The following is a 21,088-nucleotide window of genomic DNA, read 5'->3' on the forward strand; positions in this document are numbered from 1 at the left end:
TAAAATTATTTTTAATTAGATTGAGTTATATTTTAGCATATTTACTCAAATTGAATATGTTTGATATATGGCCATATTGGGGGTATTTTCCAAACAAGGCATAAACTTCTCCAACAACTATTCCATTGAAGAATAAAATAACAGACAAATGGTCAATTTCAGTGTGTAGTAGGAGGACCCAATAGAACTAGGCTATGCTGGCAGATCAAAATCAAATCAAGCTTTCTTCACAGGGAAAACGGATCTTCTTCTCACTGAGACACTGATTGATTTCCGTCAAATTAGCAATGGCTAAATCTAATACTCAGAGATTGAAATATGTTGAAGAAGAGTGGAGATCGATCGTCCCTAAGAAAGACGTCTCTCTCCCAGACTTCCCTTCCGACTTCGTCTTCGGCACTGCCACTTCTGCTTACCAGGTCTCTATTATCAAACTCGATTTCTATTTCCATCTAAATTGATTCAAACGCCAAATCCATCTTATTTGGACGGCGGATGGTGGAATAACAAAAATGTAGGGTTTATAGTGTATAAGACTTGAGGCTTTTTCTAAATGGGATTAGGATAAAATGGAAGTATTTGGATTGAGTTATAAAAATTTGACTGAGTGGTGAGATTTTACTTGTGTATTATTTGCGGATCAAACTTTGTTGATTATGTGAAACGAGAAAGATATTGAATCTGTCTCTTTTCTTCCTTTATTTTAGGTTGAAGGGGCCTGGAATGAGGGTGGAAGAGGTCCTAGCATCTGGGATAGCTTTTGCAATGTTAAAGGTAGTAGTAAGTAAGTTTCTGCTGATTAATGCACCCCAAAGATACTAATTTCTTTGCTCCATCAGGAAACATTATTGATGGAAGTAATGGAAATGTTGCAGTTGATCAATATCATCGATTTCAGGTTGACAAAATATGTTTATGTAGTTTGATTTTTTGATGAAAGTAATCACACCTGAAATGCAGTAAACTAAATTTCAATTCTGTACATGTTTTAGGAGATTTCTTTATATCTTTTTAATTTCTTGTGACATTGCTGCTGATATGAGACTTGGAACATTAATCAATTGATGTTGTTGAATCTGAATGCTTTGGTGACTTTTGCAAGAATAGTAATTCCCAAAGTTTGTTTCATTTGTTGAGCTTGTCCTTCTTTCCCTATACTGCAGGAAGATGTTGATCTCATAGCTAAGATGGGATTTGGTGCATATCGTTTTTCAATATCATGGTCTCGCATATTTCCTGGTAATATTTTTTTGTGATATACAAGGACGACAACACTGAATTATTACCTTCTCTCATGCAATCTGCATCTGGTTGTTTAAACCCCACTGTTATCTTTGTTGCATCAAGGCCTTTCCATAACTTAATATCTCAACATAGAATTAACCCAACAATCTTCTCTATTTTCTGTCTTGTTTATTTTCTTTTCCATCTTTCTTTCTCTTTAACCACCCTGGAATGAGTGAATTTCTTAATTTGCATTTCCATCATTCTAAGAGCTTGTTTGATGTGGATTGTTTGAGATTATTTCCAAATAACTTAACTATCCAATCAACGATCTTACTACTACTATACAATGGTGAAAAGCTTCTTACTACTAATTGACTAGTCATTCAATTTGAAGATAATTGATTGATTTCTTGGTTATTAGCAGAAACTTGGTTATTAAATAATAATAACAATTGAATACAAAGCTAAGTCAATTCTTCTTCTCGTTTTTTTAATTGAAAACCACATATGTTTATCTACCCTATTGTTGAAGAATGTGTCTTGTAATTTACATGGAAAACTCAGTTTTGTAATCTTATGGTTTTTTACCCTAGCATAAAACATGTCAAAAAAGCTCAATAATACACGTCATGATTGGAAGGACAGGACAACACAACACAACCCAACAATGACACAAAACATGTCAAATTTCATCTTCCCTCATAAAAGAAACAATGACACAGAACATCATATACCATGTCAAATATTCATCTTCACTTTTTTCCCATTAAAATGAAGACATGATTCATCTTATACCATGTAGTTTTATTACCTTGTACGTGTTATTACGACTTGATAAACAAGTAGATTGATTGTCTTGAATTACTCTGTCTGCAGATGGCTTAGGTACAAATGTGAATGAAGAAGGGATCGCTTATTACAACGATCTCATTAATGCTCTTCTAGAAAAAAGTAAGTAGTTTCTTATTTTATTTGCTTCCGCCACAAACAGTTGGATGTAATAAGATGTTATGCTTTTGCAGGCATTCAACCTTTTGTGACATTATACCACTGGGATCTTCCTTTAAATCTTGATCAGTCAATCGGAGGGTGGCTGGATGAGAGAGTCATGTAAGTTCCTACTTGTTAAAATATGCTGGTGATTTATTGTTAGTTGTTTTTGGGAAAACAAGTGGCATATTAATTGATTTCATCAGATATTAGCTAATCCTAGGTGAATAACAAAAATCATGTATCAATTCTGTCAGTAGAATATTGTGCTATCATGCTTCCAGGGAGGCCTTTCTCTCCAAGCCTCCCTTCTTTAATGCCTCTTGGAAATATGTATTTCATTTAAGAAAGATGCTCATTTTGCTTCCTGAACTTGCATAAAAAAACTTGTTTTGCTTCACAAACTTAAAAATGGCTTAAATTACTTATTGTCACCATTTTTTTATTAACCCCGTTAATATCTTTATATGCACTTTAGACTGAAACAAATATTTTAGTCAATGATTGATTGAAATTAAGGAGATGCAAAAACTGTGCAGAAACTATTTAAGAACATAACAGAGTTACCCAATAAATGACGACAAGAAGTAATAAAAGTAGAGAAGCAAAAACGAAGCTAACACATAATATTTGTTTTTGAAAGGATGAAACCATTTCATTAATCCACATTTTTGCAAAGGCCAACCTAACACAAATTAAGTAAAATGAGCCTTTTATGCAAGTTCATAAAAAAGCATAAAGAATTTCTATCCTTTCATTTATGTATCTTCAATTTTTCTTTGTATTTATATTGATCCCGTTTTGTACAATATGAATCATTCATATAGGTACATATTGATTAGAAAACTTGATTAGAATTGGAGTTATATTCACAATGTCGTGGGTTTTGACTAGCTTGATTGAGATTTTATTAAATTTATATTTAATGATTGTTATCTATATGTAGTCTAAAAATATAGGCAACAATGCCCATTGTAATATGATTCTCACATCAATAAGCTTCTCTTTGCATTTTTACATTGCATTAGTGTTCATGATTATGATCTAGGGTTTCCACCACATAAAACTATCTGTATTTCCTCCATTAAAAAGGTTATTCCAATGCTGACCTACAATTCTATTTCTGTAAACATCCAGAAAATACTTTTCCATCTATGCAGAAACTTGCTTTTCCAGATTTGGTGATAGAGTGAAACATTGGATGACCCTTAATGAGCCTCTCCAAACTGCAATAAATGGGTACTGTATTGGAATATTTGCTCCTGGACAGTCTAAAAATGCAACAACAGAACCATATTTGGTTGCCCACAACCAGCTTTTGGCCCATGCTGCAGCTGTTAACATTTACAGAGAAAAATATCAGGTTCTTTTTATTTTTTTTGTAAAGATATATCAGAGGATCATTTCTTCTGTCCCAAGTTTAGATGGAATCTTCAACTCAAGAAAATGTCAAATTTACCAGACTCTTTTGATATAATTTTCATAGTCCTGGTATCTGTTTTATACTTTCATAGGATAAAGATTCTATTTGATCATTGAGGTCAAGTAAGAGGACTTATTTCTTTTTCTTTCTAAGGATAAAAGAAAACAAATAAAGTCTAAAAGGATTGTATCTGTTATAGAATTATGTATGCATAAACTCAATAGGGTTATTCAAGTGCAAAGAGTTTTGTCTAAGAGACTAAAGATCTCAAATTCGATTCTCACTAAGAACGCCCCTAACTTGAAGTTGGGATCGTGCGTGCAAGCTTATTAATTAAAGAAAAATTATGTATACATAGTAGTTAGTAGTGTACATTGTTACTACACAACAATAACAAGCAAATAAATCTTCTTTGCTTGAATCTTCTTCTTGTTCTTCGTTTTAGGCAAACTACATGGTATCAAAGCTTAACCTCTAACTTCACATAATCTTTTTTCTTTATCATCCTCCCTCTTCCTTATCATCTTTTCACTTTCTTTTCTCCAAACAACCCACCATGTCTCAAACTCAAGCTATTCAACTGAGACAAAATATAACTATCTGCAATGGTTGAACTCGATCCGAACATTCATTAGTGGAGAGGGGCAGGAAGAATCCTAACAGAGGAAACTATTGCACTTGCAACAACCGAACCCTCATTCAAGCAATAAAGGTAATCCAGAATCTGGAACATCGAAAATCACTTGGTTATGACATGGCTACTTAATTCCATGAATTCCTTCATTGGCGAGAATTACCTATTCCATCAAACAACAAAGGGAATTTAAGACGAGATGAAGGAGCCGTATTTTCAACTAGATAACTCTTCTCAATTTTTTTAAGTTGAGAAAATTCTACACGATCTGAAATATAACGAGATGTCTACCATTTTTTACTACACAAAACTCACTCTTCTATGGAAACAGATTGATTCGTTTGAAATAGCAATCTGGACCAATGTCAAAGATGTTGAGACATATAGGAAAATCACTTAACAACGCGGATGGTACAAATTTTTGTTTGACCTGAATCCAATATTTTATGGCTCGAATTCTAAGTCAAAAACAGCTAATTGATGCTCACTACCACTGCAATTGAACACCAACATTTGCGACTAATCACATTCAGCCGCGATTCAATGGCGGCGTTAACCGCAGCCGAGTAAACACTTGCAAGAGTCGACTTTGGTGTGGCCATGGCTGAAAACTAGGTCATATACTAAGGGAAACGACACTGGTCTGGTCTATATGCGAGTTACCAAAAGAAAAAAGCGCAATCAGGTGCAAGTGGATATTCAAAGTAAGACATAAAGAAGACAACGGTGAAAAGACTAAAGGCTCTAATTGTAGCCAAAGTCTTCACTCCATCATACATGATCAATTATTAAGAGACATTTAGTTTTCCTTTATTGCATGGATCTGGTTCTAGAGAGACGGAGCAGAGCCTTCGAAGGCGGAGGCAACAAATGATGAGGCTCGGAACAGGGTTCCAATTAGCTACATTTATGACCTAGTTTTTGGAAATGGTCACACAAAGATTGAGTTTTACAAGTGAGCCGAGTGTTACTGGTTCAGTTGTGGTGGTGAGCACCACTTTCAATCAACTTTCATGTCATGTTTTGATAAAAGCTTCCCGAACGTTGAGGAACTTTTTTTTTCTTAGAATTCTCGAACGAGAGACATCAAATATAAGATTCAGATCAAACAAAAACTTGGACAATTCAGTGATTTTCTGGTAAGCCTCACCATCTTTGGCATTAGTTATTTCAAACAAATCAAGCTGTTACCATAGCCGAATGAGTTTTGTGTAGTAGGTGAAGGTAGACATCTCGCCTTGTTTATGTGTGTAGAGTTTTTTCAACTTCAAAAAGTTCTGAAGAGTTATCGAGTTGGAAATATGTCTCATTTACCTCGTCTCAGTTTCCCTTCGTTCAGGAAATTTTCGCTGGACTTCATGGAATTAAATAGCCAAGACATAACAAATGATTCTCGATGTTCCAGGTTTAAACAAGGGGTCAGTTGTTACGGATGCAACACTTTCCTTCATTAGAAATTCTTCCTTCCCATTTCCATGGATGTAGTTCAACCATTACAGAGTTAGATCCAGTGAACTTCTAGTATTAGACTTAAGTCTCAATTGAATCAACTCATTGTCTCAATTGAATCAACTTGAGTTTGAGACAAACATCAGTGATGATTGGAAGCATATACCCCTCATAATGTGGTGGACAATTTGGAAAGAAAGGAATAGAAGAACATTTCAAGAGTAAAGTTTTGGAGCTGAAAGAATTAAAGGCTTTATGCTCCACGCATTTGGTTCTATTCGTAAAAGGGGATTTTGTACGGGTTGAAATTTTTTTGATCTTATTGGCATTTAGTCTTATTCTTCTCCTTCTGTTCTTTTGTTTTTGTTTTTGTTTCTCTCCTCCCTTCCATCTGTAATTAACTAAACGCATTTTGCGTTTTTTATTTCAATGAAAAGTTGACCCTTTTAAAAAAAAACTTGAGTTTGAGACAGGATGGATTGTTTGAAGAAAAGGTGAAATGTTGATAAAAAAAATGTGAGAGTTAGAAACAAAGCTCTAATACCATGTTGTTTTCCTCAAACGAAAGTTCAAACAAAGATGATAAGATAAGATTTATTTCTATTGTTATTGTTGTAAATTACAATGTATATGCTACCTACTATGTATACACAGTTCACTCCATTTATAAATATGGAAATAATATACTTACAGAAAAGTCAAATAATAATATATTTTGATTGATTCTGTAACAAACATGCTCCTTATAGACTTTATTTGTTTCATTGTATGTTTAGTAGTTTCCACAGTTTTATCAAATTCATGCCATAAGATCTGAATTCTCTTTTTCTGTTTTTTCATATTACTTTGTCAAATTTTCCTCGTTATCTTAGTTAATTATTCTATCATAGTTAATTATTCTATCTTACTTAATTATTCAAATAATATGTGTTACACCATAGGGAACACAAGGAGGCCATATAGGTTTGGCGGTTGATTGTGAATGGGCAGAGCCTCTATCAGACAGTATGGAGGATAAAATTGCTGCACAGAGACGTCTTGACTTTCATCTTGGATGGTATTTCTATCCTAACTCCTTCCTTCCTATTTTATAGGATACTTCAATCAATATTGGCGTGAATTTTAAGGAAGAAGCTCATAAAGTTTGTTTACTAAAATGCTCTTGAAAGAAAAGATGTAATGATGCTGATTCGGATTGGGGTTAACAAAATTGAAAAAACAAAATATTAATGAAATGGTAAAAGTAGATAAAGGTACTTTAGGGATTGCAATGTTAAAAATGATATGATCCAAATGATCCTCAATATTGTAATGCTCATTCGGTCTTGTAAAATTTTTGCTCACTATTTGTTGAACTATAAACATATTATCACGGGACTTATTTCATTCCTTGGTGAACTTATAATATAGCTATCTGTAACCTCCACTGAATTTATCTTCAATCAGTAGTGTTAACACGTGAGGGTGGCTTTGTCATATTAACTTAGGTTTCTGGACCCAATTTTTCATGGAGACTATCCTAAATCTATGCGTGACCAGCTTGGAGATAGGCTTCCAACGTTCTCAGAGAAAGAGAAAGAGCTTCTTAGGATGACAGTGGACTTTGTTGGTCTTAATCACTACACCTCAAGATTTATTGCACATTCAACAGCTACCTCTGAGAATCCAAATTATGAGGAACAACAGATGGAGAGAATAGGTTAGTTATGAAAATCTTGACAAAATTTTCCAGGCATTTAAATACCATTATAATTTCTCTTCTTTTTTATATATTTTCTTTTGATCTCAGCTGAGTGGGAAAGTGGGGAAGTTATTGGCCAGAAGGTATTTATTAACCATTCTTATTTCAGCTTCTTTCATTATTAGCTTTCTTTCAGAAGTTTCAATGATTTATGTTTTACATAACTTTTCTACCTTGTAGGCAGCATCACCATGGCTTTATGTGGTACCTTGGGGTATTCGTAAAGTGCTCAATTACATAGCCGAACGATACAACAATCCCCAGATATATGTTACTGAGAATGGTATAACTCCTGAAAAAGGGCAAAAATAAAGTGAAACTATTTGCTTTCATGAATGCTTAATAGATTTAAGTTCCAGTTATATTTAATGCTTAGGCCTTCTATGGTGTGGGTTATTTGAGATTAATTCCAAATAACCCACTATCCAATCAACAATCTATGCTAATCAATCACATTAGTCAAATCATCAATCAAATACCCTTCTCTATCTATTTGTTTTCCATCCTTTAGTTATACCCTTCAAGTTATTTTACCCAAATAACCTGCATCAAAAAAGGTTATTTGAAAATAACCACTTGGTTATTAAAATAACCCGAGATTAAGCAAAGCCTTAGATTATTACTGCTCAAAAGTAAAATCTCATGGATCTGTGCATTTCCCCATCAATCTTGAGTTTCTGATTTCAAATTTAGGAAAGTTAAAAGGAGAAATTGATTATTGACTATGGTATAGAAAATATTGGAAAGGGGTAGGCATTGTATAAAGAGTGATCTTCCATGTTTTTGACATGCTTTTAGTTTCAAGGCATCAAAGAAGGAATTTTGCATTCACATAAAGTTGATATATGTTCTTTTATTTAGGTCCCTCTTTATCTACTGTATCTGGGACTTACAAAGAAATCAAACTGTAACGGTTTGAGAATTGTATGCTTCTGATTCATCATAAAAGCTTTTACCCTTGTCCATACTATTTTTGAATGGAAAAGAAGTGATTTGTAACATTTGTTTCGTATTTAACCTAATCATTGTGGTTGATATGGTGAAGGAATGGATGATGAAGACAACAGTGATGCGTCTCTTAACGATATGCTAGATGACAAGATGAGAGTTGAGTATTACAAGGGCTATCTCACTTCCGTTGCTCTAGCAATTAAGTAAGCTATGATCTTAACATGCATGTTTAAAATTCTTAATTTTATAGGAGTTAGCCAAAAAGATAACTTTTTTGGGATTTGACCCACTTTTACAAGTTGAAAGGGTGGTGGTTAAAATGTTCATTTTTCAAATGGGGAAAATCTGTCTTTTTCTTACATATATAATTCCTTCTAGTTCTATATATATACTCCTCTTATTACGGTTAGTAGAGTTAAATCTACATAGAATAACTTAATCATTTGTTGAGCAGAGATGGGGCAAATGTGAAGGGGTACTTTGCGTGGTCATTAGTGGACAATTTTGAGTGGGGTAATGGCTACACCAAGCGTTTTGGGTTGATTTATATTGACTACAAAAACAGGCTGAATCGTCACATGAAATCTTCAGCTTATTGGTGGTTGAGATTCTTGAAAGGGGAACAGCTCAAAAATGGAAAAGAAGAGTAGTAAAGAAATATGTGGTCTTGAATAAATGTAATATGGTTCTCTCATCACAGAAACTCCCCAGACTAATAATAATAATAGCGAGATCTTATGAATGAATGATGATATTATTGCTACTTTACCACCCAGATCAGTTGAATAATTTTACAACTCTCATATATCAATTGAGTACCTCTTTTCATTTCCTCTATATTTTCAGTTCATGATGGTATTGATGCAGATTTCTTCCAACTGAACACATAAGGAGAGATTGTATCGCAAAATGCCTCACTAGTTGAGAATCTTTACCTACATAAGGTTCTCTATTGTCATTGGGCACGAACAATTTGTCAGGTACCCCTAAACTTCAATCATGTGCTTTCAATGAGATCTCACAATAATAGTAAATCTTTTAGTTCAATCTCTGAGGCAATATCTAAATATTTATCTTAATGTAGATCATCACATATCATGTTACTTCTATACAAGCTATCAATTTTCCCACTAAACCATCTAAGTCAAGAAGATACTGGTGCTCATTTAAATTCCCCATAACTCCACAGTTTTGTTGGAAGTTATTTTTTGCAATATTAGAAGACTCCCACCATGATTACCTCGAACCCTCTTTGGTCTGTTAGGAACCAAACTGTGACCATATCCTGTTCTTTTTCCAGCTTTGTTTTTGTTTTTCTTTCAAAAGAAAATCTCCAAATTGTCAAATGATTCCCATGTTTTGGATAATCTCTATCGATTTTCATTCTTCACCACCATTGTCTCATTCATACTTGAATTGAATTTACAGAAACAAAGAAACCCTTCTCAAATTTAGTAATGGAACCAATGTGTATAGGACAAAAGAGCTGGGAAAGGACCCAACTGCAGTTGGTGTATACTCTTTACATATCAGTATATAATTAAATTAATTTTGTGTAATTTTCATTCATAAATCCAAAACCCTAGAAGTTTTCTTGTGGTGAATCCCTAACCACCTCTTGATATGTTGGAAAACCTTTTTGTTGCATAACAGTGACCGATGAGTGGCAGCAATTCCCACTCTCTCCACTGCTGCATATCCGTCTGCCTGTAAAATAAACATAAACAAAAAAAGTATCTAATTTCCTATGATATCTCATATCGGAAAATCACAAAATCTTAGTATTAGGCTAATGGAGTATACTTTTCATTGATACCTTTTAGGGCTTGGGTAGTGCTTTGATTAGTATAGTGTAATTGTTATGCATTTCTTTGATCATTTAGAGTTAACTTTTTCACTAACTACTCTAGAGAATAAGAAAAGTATATAAAAAAAAAATAGAACCTTTGCCGATTCAGCAGGAACAGTTCCATCTCCGTCCACATAAGTATACTGGGGCTGGATTTGACAAATGTGTTATATGCAATTAGAACAATAAACAATAAAATTGATTATATGCATAAACATGATTCTTGACAGAAAATTAGCACAAATTGCAATCCACCATGTATTTTAGACATGGATATGTGGGGATGATGTTTCATCATTTATTTTTTGTGACTTGTTTGATGTAGGGTTTTTTTACGAAATAATTTCAATTTTTGGAAAGAATCTTATTTGATAAAAAAAAGTGGATTATTTGAGTTACATTATCAGCATATTCCAACATTATAGTAAAAGTGATTACTTGAGTAAATTGTAAAATGTTGATAAAAAATCACTGATTTACAAGAAAAACAAAGGTAATTAAATCAATAGAAGGGCAGAATTTGACAATAAAATCATGTGACATCAGGGTCATTTAATTTAAATTTTCTCATGTTTTAAAATACATGTACAAAACATGCATAAAGAGGGTGATTACCATTGTGTGACATACTTCAGACAAATCTTCAATTGGAGAAGTTTCTGAACCATAGCTGCATTCAAATACATGATGATGGTTAACACTTAACATCCTAAGAATCAATCAACATGTTCAACAAAAAATGTTTAACTTGCTAGATTCAAAGAATATTTTCTCTATAGATTTCCAATCTCATACCAGACATCAAGAGGCGAGTCGTACGATATCCCAAAAATATTGTAGAATGAGACCTCTGTAGGTAATTCAGCTTTATTGAGAATATTGCGGGTTTTAGTAGCCCATTTGAGAATAGCAAGATTAAATGGTAGAGCAATTGTTTTACCATCGTAGCTTAACTGCAATAAAATTAGGCGGCTTTTAATCAGATTTGGTAAAGCTGTTTAAATATTAAACGAGATGTGATTGATATGAAAATCAATTACACTATAGTCCTAATTATACTTAATATACAAAGCTACAAGATAAGATGAACAAAAGTTTCAATTATACTTCTAATTGATTTAGTTCCTAATCGAAGATTTGTAAATGATCCTAATTTGGTAACTTTCAATTCAAATATTTTCCTATTTACCATCATAGCATCTATTCCATTCACAATATTGTCTTGACCCTACCAATTTACATCATAAAACTGACCGAGATTATAAGAAAACTCACTATTTAGTTCAAGTGGTAAGGGTCTTACTAAGAAGTCAAAAGTTTTAAGTTCGATTCTCACTAAAAACGCTCTACTTTTAAAGGGACCTACCTCCGAAAATAAACCCCGCTAAAAAAAAAGTAACACTATTTTTGTTAATATTTTCTCCAAAAAAATAAAATTTGTTAATAATTAATACCTCATTATTCCTTAATGCTTCTTCAAACAATGAAACACTTCCAGCTGGAGTATAGGTTTCCAAACATATGTTGGTTTCTCCATCATTGTCTTGTTGCCTCCATACCTGAATTTCTGGTGTTTTTTTCCAGTTGAATTCAGGATTTGGCAACATCTCATAGATAGATGGGCATTCCACTAGCTACATAGAAACAAAATCAATGTTCTGAGATAAACTTTGAGCAGATAAAACAAGTTAAAGATTTAATATTTCAGTTTAAGGATAAAAACAAAAGATACCAATTGGTGAAAAGTCCATCTTCCCACAAAAAAGTAGCTTTCAAACCCTTCAACAAACTGCAATCCAGTTAAAAGAGAATCATTTATGCATCCAGGTGCACCTGCAATGCAATCCCATACTCAAGTAGGTAAGACAATCAAATGAATCTTCAATGATGTGGATTTAATTCGCGCAAGATAATCAAGGAAAATTGAGATATCTTGATTTCTGGCTTTTCAGTTTGGAAATGGTTTTGTGGATCCATCCTTAAGGTTATCATCTAGAAATAGGTCACTTTCGCGACAAATACAAACTCTTTAACATTTCAAAAAAGAATATATAATTCGGTTAAACCTTGAAACAAGATTCATCACCTTGAAAAGGGCAAGCAATAGCAATCCATTTATTTACATACTTGGAAAATACCTGTCAAGAAAATCACTTGCACCATTAGTTTATAGCAATCCATTTATTCACATAATTTCAAGTGAACTGGAATCAGTTTCATACATCTTTATGCAGAGAAAGGAAACATGTCACTAGTAATCCACCCATTGAATGTGTAATTAAATTCACTTTTCTCCCACCAGAAGCTTCATAAGCTATCTCTAATTTTTCCTTAAGGCCATCCATTGTGGTTTCCACTCTGCCAACAAATGAATTTCAATATACATATATAGTAAGAAGTTGTTGAGCTGGTGTTAAATCAGCTTCAACAATGAATAAAAATGATTTGACCATAACCTGTTGCTTTGTCGGAAGTCATAACCATAACCAAACAATGTGGTGCCTTTCTTATACCCACACCCAACAAGCATATCAATCATATCATGAAACTGATATACCTCATTCAAATGTACCAATTTAACAAACTGAAAAAAAAATAATAAGAAAAAAAATATCAATGTAAGATAGTAGGTGTAACACATTATCTGAAACTGATATATCGTGATTCCATTGAGGAATTTAGCAAGAATATGACAGCAATTGATTTAGAATCTTATGCATCCTTGAACTTCTCCACAGACATGATAAGATTAATGTTCTAATCAGCCCCATATAGCTCAAGTGTAAGAGTCTTAATTAACCTGAGGCATGAGGTTCAACTCTCATTGAAGTTACCTTTATGATCGAGGATAATCGATAACAAATGCCAAATGTCTCAAACAAATGGGCAATTAAGAAAAACACGGCGAATTGTCTCATTGCTTTTGCAAAGAATAAAACAACAATTGATTTAGTTATCCAAATTTTATGATAAAATGGATGATCTAACCACCCCAGATAGCTCAAGTGTAAGAGTCTTAATTAACCTTAGGCATGAGGTTCAACTCCCATTGAAATTACCTTTATGATCGAGGATAATCGTTAACAAATGCCAAATGTCTCAAACAAATGGGCAATTAAGAAAAACACGGCGAATTGTCTCATTGCTTTTGCAAAGAATACAACAACAATTGATTTAGTTATCCAAATTTTATGATAAAATAGATGATCTAACCACCCAAGATAGCTCAAGTGTAAGAGTCTTAAGTAATCTAAGGTATGAGGTTCAACTCTCCTGAAATAATCTTTATGATTGAGGATAACCAACAACAAATGCCAAATGTCCCAAACCTATGGTCATTGTTTTCGCAAAGTCCAACATCAATGAGCAAGAGTGAGACCTTTCCTTCTAAGCTTATGAATGCTTATAATTATATAGTCTACTTTGGTTTTTGACCTTTATAGTCATAAAAGTCTCAACAATGAACCCTAATTCACTTCAACATAAAAAAAAGGATTCAGATTCTTAAAGTAATAGTGAATAAGAAAATTCCAACAGAAAGATATGAACATGAAGAACAACATGATATGAAAACAGAACAATCAAACTTACAGCAGAAGGATCTAAAATATCAATAGCATAAAGTCCATAATCATCATCAGGAACACTGATTTCAACACTATCATCCAATGATTCTGTATAACCTACAAAACATTTCCATTAAACACTATCAAATTCATGTCTACTTAATTCGTTTACAGAACACATGCATGTTTAACGTGATATGAACAAGAATTTGTTTTTCATGCAATCAAACGAAGGTAAACAGAGATACCCGTCTTAGGATTGTAAATGGACCAGAGTTTTCTCTTGAACTCAAGGTCAGCAAGAAGAAGACGAATCCAAACCCGGGATTTGAACCCGAATGGACTCGTCCTGGCTTGGAGAATGCAACCACCCATTCCGGAAATCAGCAGGACCGGGTCCCGGTCGGCGAAAATGTGGTCGGAGTTGTGATCACAGCAGCAGCAGCAGCAGCTTCCGAACATCTTCTTCTTCCTCTGGAAATGGAGAATTCAAAGTATTTGCAGAGTTCCTCTCACTGTGAGTAGGAAAGAGAGAGAATATACTCCATACAAGCCAGAGCACATTCTTTGGCTGGTTTATACCATTTTGAGTCTTTGAGGCATTCCACCAATTCAAATTAATAATATTAATGCATCTTTTATATTAAAACAACACAAATTTTACATTATTTTAGGAACTAAACAAATAAATTAAAAATCAAATTATATTCAAAAATACCTAAACTTTATCCATACAAAAAATAAAATTATATATATATATATATATGGCTCTACTAAAATAATTACTTTATATCGAGTTAAGCTTGTTCGTAAGTAACTCGGACAAAACTCAATTTGAACTCGGTTTATTCGCTTATAATTGAACTCAAATTTTATATTTCTAATTAAGTAACTTGTTTTATAAATATTATAAATATTTATATTTTTAATATATATAACGTTTTTACATATCGCATCTTCCCTCTCACTCATCTCTTTTCTATTCTCTCCTCTTTCTTATTTCCTTTTTTACCATCAAATAAGCAAATCAATCTTGCTTGCAGGCTCAATCTTTTATATTCTAGACGATGAAGTAAATCGATTGAGTAAAATATGTAATTTTAATTAATAAAATTTAATTTTTTAATTTTTCGAGTTTGAGCTCGAGCTCAAGTAGCTCAAATGGTTAACGAGTCGAATTCGAGTACTTTGAATGATATCGAGCCGAGTTCGATTGTAAATTTTGGTACTCAATCGAATTCAAGTATATATAATACAAATTGATTCGAGTTCGAGTGATATAGTACTCTTCTCGACTCGTTCACATTTCTATTTGCTCATATTAAAATTTAATACTTATACTAATGTATATTTATAAACTCATTTTGTATAATCAACTTTTATGTTTATGATTATTTATCTTGAAATATATTATAAAAATAAAATTAATATTTTAATTAATAAAATTAATAATTTGATTGAGAAAACATGTAATTTGATAAAAATAAAAATAAAAATGGTTGAAATAACCCAAAATCAAACCAGCTTTTATAAGATTGTTAGTGAGCAATTAAATTGATTATATAAATATTTCATTATAATAGTTTTTTTAGAAAGACGATGTAGCGTTATTAAATAAAAAGACACAAAAGGAAAAATGAGTTACATGAGCTCAAAAAAAATCGAAAATAAAACAAACTGAATGAAGGACAACAATGAAGAACAAACAAAACGACTGATAAATGAGAAATCACTATTGACAATTAAAGCGTCATAAAATCAATGATGAATGTGATTTTCTCGTAAGCGATGTTTCAATTTTGACAGATTAACCAATTCTTCTCGCATGTGGGAATACGTCTCCACGTTCGGATTAGAGAGTTGTCGTGAATTATGAAAAATGATAAAAGAGTTTTACTTAAAAAATAATAATAAATGTTTTAGGTTAATTCTTACTTTAAAATATTTTTGATTTAAGAACATGTCACAAATATAAATATATATAAATTTGGTTTGCTTGTGATTTTGAGAATGATTATATTTGTAATTATAAATTATTTAAAATATAAATAAATATTATTTTAATATTTTTATTAATAAATTAAATAATGTAACGAATTAGAGTATAAAATAATTTTTCATTATGTTATAAATAAATTAAAATTTCTAACCCAACAATCAAGCTGAATATAGCAAAAAGAATTATTTTAGTCAATGTACTTGAGAGCTTGTCACTCACTTTCTTTCTATTTTATTTTTAAACTTTGGTCTTATTTAGAATCGTGAGAGTCATCCAAAGTGTTTTTGGGTAATTATTTTATTTCTTAAATATGTTGTAATTTAAGTAGATCATTCAACCATCACATAATTAATATCTTGTGATATCAATTAAAAAAATTCTTAAATTTTGTTACTCTCAAAACTCTTAAACTAATATTTCTCCAAATAAATTAGTAGTTTTTTCAATGATATCCAATCACATCTACAAAAATTATTTATGCAATTTGTAACATATTAGGTTGATTAATTCAATAACTTTCAACTATACAAATTCTAAAGAATCCTTATCTCTTTCTCAATTTTCTAAATAATAGATAATTCAATTTCAATATTAATCAACATACATTTTGAACAATAAGCCAATAGTGCCACTTTTGGTAGTATTATAGTCACTTAATTCTAAAGGTAATCTTTTTAATACATTTATATATACCTATATTCTATATATCTATATCAAACTTGTCCCTTTCCTAACTAGCTAAACAAAAGTTCCAAAAATTATTTCTATTCTTTTCTTTAGGGTCATATCCCTAACCAATGTGCTTCTATTAGATATTCAAGTGGATCTTCTTTCTTCCCAATTTAGAGTTGTTTCGGATTTTGAGAAATTCAACTTTCATAGTTATAGTTAGGTCGATTGCTTATTATGTGATTTTGTTCCCAATTTCTTTATTACTCTTGAAAGTGACTATGGTCGTCATCTTTAACTAACGAGTTTCATTGTTTTTTTCCACATAAAGGCCGAGTTAATTTGACTCATCTAGCAAAAGTTATTTCACAAACAATTCCGATTTTAATTTCATTTTGTTCAATTCTTTTTGTTTATGTTGCTTACCTTCTTTCTCTTTGCTATATACAGACCTTAAACAACTTGTATGTATTTTATCAATAACGACAGTAAATTATCGTCGTTGTTGGTTATTTTTCGTCGCTAAAAGTCATTGGTGACAGCAAACTATAAAACTAGCCCGGATAGATTTTTTTAATAAAAAATTAGCCTGGTAGATTTTGGCTCCGCCCCTGACTATATATATATATATATATTTTTTTTTATCTTATAACCTTATAAATTGATCATCTGTTAAAAAAAAATCATTGCATATTTACATTTTATTAGTGTTGGAGAAGAAAATGAGATGAAGTATAATGAACAAGAAAAGGAAGAAAGGGATTACCCATGTGTGAAATCTATATAATCATCTAAAGTTTATTGTCAATTACAAAGTTGAGTGATGAAGTGTAATTTTTATTGATGGTAAACTTAAAATAATAATAATAATAATAACCATATTGGTTTTATCATTCTTATTTGCGATAACTTATTGATACAACTTCAACTTTAAAAAGAAAAAAAAACAAAACAGGTTAAAAAAACAAAACAGGCTTAATGGGCAATCATATTATTCCAAGAAGCTTGTAGCTCCAATGTAATATTTTAAAGGTTAATTGTATATTACCACATAATAATTGAATGAATTTATGGAAGGAATGATTATTAAATCATAACTTTTTCCATATGCAACAAGCAATTAATTCTCTATTCCCATGAAAGATGTAGTTGAAACCTAAGATACATGATCCATTCAAATTAGATTCATTCATTTGTACGTCATATTAATATAGTGTAACTTATTACACAATTAATGCAGGACATGTTAAAATATTTATATGGTTGACTAGTGTGAAATTTGAACCCAAATTCAATTTCATGGTTTGGTTGCACAATTGAAATAACAATTATTTTATTGGAATTAGAATACATTAAATTAAATTTCTAACATCTGGTTTCAATTTTTTATTTTCAAATTATATATAATTATAATATTTTTTACACATTTTTTTTATTTGACATTTGAATACAAATAATTTAATTTTTCTTTATTTTCCAAAGAATAGATTGTTTTGAAAATTTAATTATAGTTACAACCTGCAAATAATAGTTTATAGCTTTAAAAAATTTATTTATTGTTTAATAGAAAACGGTTTGAACTATTTCATTAAAATGTCAAAAGTGGGAGAATCAATAATCAAAGTAGACAAACCCTAGGTATGATTAAAGATGACAATCAAACAATAAAAAAAACTCTAAGAAAAAGTTTTATTTCATATCAAAGAGTAATAAAACACAATGGATCAAACAAATACAAATACACAAACATACTGCACCAAAAGAAACCGAAGAAAATAAAAAGAATTGGAGTCAAACTAACTAAATAATTTAGTTAATTACATAATTCAACCAACCAAATATCGAACTAATAATAAAATTTTTCACTTGTTTTTACACCTTTTCTTCTCAATTTTTAACAAAGAAAACTAGTGGACTCTCAACCACAACTTATCTATTCAAAGTTCATTTTGCTAATCTAACCTTCTTTTCTTTCGATCATATTTAATTTTCATTCCTCATTTATCTTACGAAAGACCGAGGATTATGATGTTCGATGTTCATTGACACCTAAGATCAATTTTGATCCGAGATACACATTTTGAATTTTCCCAAGAGATCGCTTTTGAGATACACATTCTGAATTTGCACGGAGTGACATATTTTGACACTTAAATAGACCAAACACGACTTTGTATTAACTTTGGAAAAAGTCACATTAGTCACTCGAACATTGTACGCGTTTTTATTCATCACTGACAAAACAAGCCCCGTCTTTAAGGGAAATGCATACATCGCAATTGGTCTGATCCCCATGTCTTACCTTCCGCTCGTATCCCATGGTCGTTGACAAAAAAATTTAATGGTAGACTCGACCCTAGTACTATTTTAGAAAAATGTTTTGTCAATTAGACTTTGTTAGAAAATCACTTGTCTTACCTTTCTCTTGAATCTCGTAAAAGTAGACAAGATGATTACTCTCTCGAAAGTTGTTTCGTCTTTAAAATGAGATGAGAAACTAAAAATAGAATTCATTAATGATGTTTTAGATCAATAGCGTACTTAAGCGGATCGATCTGATTGACTTTAGAGGTGTCACATTAGTTTGCTTTTCAAAAAAGCAGGAAAGAAAAATCAGTGTATTCTGATTAAGGGTTCGATGTTTGGTTACGTGTGGAAAAGAACTTTGACACTATGGCCCACACGCCCGTCTAGATGGACTTTCTTTACATTGAAATAGTTGGTCATTTGAAATCTGAAGGATTGATACACTATGTTTGATTAAGACTTGTATTGTTTGTCTAAAGATTTGAACCTACTTCTATCAAGGGACTATGCTTAGTTCCGACCCTAAAAAATATTTAGGAGATTCATAGTAATTGATGAAATTAAAAAAAAATCGAAAGCGATAGACAAATATAATATAATATAATGAGGGTACACAAACAAGTCCTTAAAATTCAAATCTGTTCGAATGTGAATTTTCTTGCACCAGATTATTGAGAATAATATTATGAATTTTCCTGGTAGTTTTTAGAGTTTGTTAACTCTGTTTATGATACCGTCAAGTTAGAAAATTTTCCAAATATGTTAAATAAAAGTATTAACTATAAGTCTATAAATAAAGAACTGAATTGTGTTAAATCAATTCTGTGCAGATTGAAAAAAACCGGAAAGGAAAAGTTGTCCAGTAGTTGATCAAATCCGGTATTTGATCAAATGTCGGTTTTATAAAAGAGGTATTATACAAGATCGGTTATATATTGGAACTATCCGGTAGTTTGTGACTTCGATATTTTACAAACACGCATCCGGTAGTTTGTGACTTCGGTATTTTACAAACACGCACCAGGTAGTTTGTGACTTTAGTATTTTACAAACACGCTTCCGATAATTTGTGACTTAGGTATTTTACAAAGGTGCGTCTGATATTTTATATTCGGTTTTATATTGAGACTTAATGGTATTATATGAAATCAGTATTTTATACTAGGACGCGTCCGATATTTTGTATGCTTCGGTTTTATATTGGAGCACGTCCGGTATTTTATATCCTCAGTATTATATGGATCGCGTCCGATAGTTTGTAAGCTTCCGATATTTTATCTAGAAGCGTACCCGATAGTTTATCCAAATCGGTTTTTTGATAAATGTTCCCGATATTTTTCCACTTCGGTTCTACACAAGGCGCCTCTGGTATTTCCCAAGTTCGGCATTTTTGATAAACGATTTCCTGTACCTGATCAACCTTAGTTCCCAAATAAGCATTCGTTATGAGCAGTCTGACACGGCAGCATAATCAGACATATAAAAGACTACTATGAACCAAGACAAGTCAAACCTTTTGAGTTGTACGTTCCTCGTACATCGTAATCCATTAATGATAATTTGGCTTACTATCATCTAAGTACATACAAGATCAAAGAGGATCCTCCCTAATGTACTATTTTAGAACTCAACCAATCAAATTAGGATAGACGTCCTCTGAAGTAAATATGTCTGTTATATGTTTGTTGTAGTTTGCATACTTAAGAAGAAGATAGAAGACAATTTTCCATACAAGTTTTTAAAAAGTTTTAACCATCTTTTACTAGTTCTTGAACGATCAACTACTTTCACAAGTAAAATAATGATTGTTCTCACTACTCTCTCAAGCTCTCAAAGTCCTAAAAACTTTCAAGTTTGCTAGAGTATTAAAGTTGTATTACATACTGTCTATTCTGTGTGAGTATTTAGTGCTGTAAGTTGACATAATTTGTTTATGTTCAATAGAGTGTTTGTGTGCTAGGAGTTCAGAAGCAGGCAATGTATAAGTCCTAGTTGTCCGACTGGGTTTGTACAAATGTTGTATTCAAACCAAATCTTCTAGTGAATATCCTTCTCAAGGTTGAGAAGAAGGGTAACGTAGGAGTTTCTACTCCGAACATCCATAAAATCTCTTGCCTCGTGTGTTCCTTTCTTTCAATCTCATTCACCTGCTAAGTCTAAACAATTATTTCCGCACTTGAACTCGGTTCAAGAGTTTGTGACGACTTGTGAAGAATAGAAACCGATATTAACTTCTAACAGAGCTAATATCAACTGAAGTGTGTAAGAGTTCAACATAGTCAG

The 21,088-nt window shown here is 31.8% G+C and overlaps 2 protein-coding genes across 4 annotated transcripts; one reads left to right on the top strand and one right to left on the bottom strand.

The window, feature by feature from the left end:
• Positions 1 to 181: 181 nt before the first annotated feature.
• On the top strand, positions 182 to 9,252 carry LOC124919810 (beta-glucosidase 42). 3 transcript variants are annotated; one of them, XM_047460152.1, is made up of 14 exons: positions 182 to 419; positions 708 to 774; positions 840 to 898; positions 1,164 to 1,239; positions 2,104 to 2,178; positions 2,250 to 2,337; positions 3,355 to 3,580; positions 4,474 to 4,479; positions 6,671 to 6,780; positions 7,211 to 7,422; positions 7,513 to 7,547; positions 7,645 to 7,747; positions 8,510 to 8,618; positions 8,870 to 9,252. In XM_047460152.1, exons 1-14 carry the CDS (start codon positions 288 to 290, stop codon positions 9,063 to 9,065), a joined length of 1,494 nt encoding a protein of 497 aa, XP_047316108.1. In that variant the 5' UTR covers positions 182 to 287; the 3' UTR covers positions 9,066 to 9,252. The 3 variants fall into 3 exon arrangements, with proteins under 3 accessions (XP_047316108.1, XP_047316107.1, XP_047316106.1); XM_047460151.1 differs by lacking the exon at positions 4,474 to 4,479 and adding an exon at positions 5,493 to 5,498; XM_047460150.1 differs by lacking the exon at positions 4,474 to 4,479 and having other exon boundaries at positions 183 to 419; positions 6,665 to 6,780.
• A 584-nt stretch (positions 9,253 to 9,836) lies between these two features.
• Positions 9,837 to 14,364, bottom strand: LOC124935062 (phospholipase A(1) LCAT3-like). Its single transcript, XM_047475527.1, has 11 exons — positions 14,079 to 14,364; positions 13,856 to 13,947; positions 12,721 to 12,848; positions 12,487 to 12,622; positions 12,351 to 12,402; positions 11,997 to 12,097; positions 11,719 to 11,898; positions 11,060 to 11,217; positions 10,880 to 10,934; positions 10,360 to 10,413; positions 9,837 to 10,122 (listed from the first exon to the last, which is right to left on the bottom strand). Exons 1-11 carry the CDS (start codon positions 14,290 to 14,292, stop codon positions 9,982 to 9,984), a joined length of 1,311 nt encoding a protein of 436 aa, XP_047331483.1. The 5' UTR covers positions 14,293 to 14,364; the 3' UTR covers positions 9,837 to 9,981.
• Positions 14,365 to 21,088: the final 6,724 nt, after the last annotated feature.

The sequence above is a fragment of the Impatiens glandulifera genome, chromosome 1 (assembly GCF_907164915.1).
Source record: "Impatiens glandulifera chromosome 1, dImpGla2.1, whole genome shotgun sequence".
In the NCBI taxonomy this organism is placed as follows: Eukaryota; Viridiplantae; Streptophyta; class Magnoliopsida; order Ericales; family Balsaminaceae; genus Impatiens; species Impatiens glandulifera.

Coding starts and splice junctions, on each gene's coding strand:
- LOC124919810 (XM_047460152.1), top strand. CDS start 288: ATGGCTAAATCTAATACTCAGAGATTGAAATATGTTGAAGAAGAGTGG. Junction 2,179..2,249: donor TAATGCTCTTCTAGAAAAAA/GTAAGTAGTTTC, acceptor ATGCTTTTGCAG/GCATTCAACCTTTTGTGACA. Junction 6,781..7,210: donor CTTGACTTTCATCTTGGATG/GTATTTCTATCC, acceptor ATATTAACTTAG/GTTTCTGGACCCAATTTTTC.
- LOC124935062 (XM_047475527.1), bottom strand. CDS start 14,292: ATGTTCGGAAGCTGCTGCTGCTGCTGCTGTGATCACAACTCCGACCAC. Junction 11,899..11,996: donor GATGGACTTTTCACCAATTG/GTATCTTTTGTT, acceptor GTTTCTATGTAG/CTAGTGGAATGCCCATCTAT. Junction 11,218..11,718: donor AAGCATTAAGGAATAATGAG/GTATTAATTATT, acceptor ATTTTATTGCAG/TTAAGCTACGATGGTAAAAC.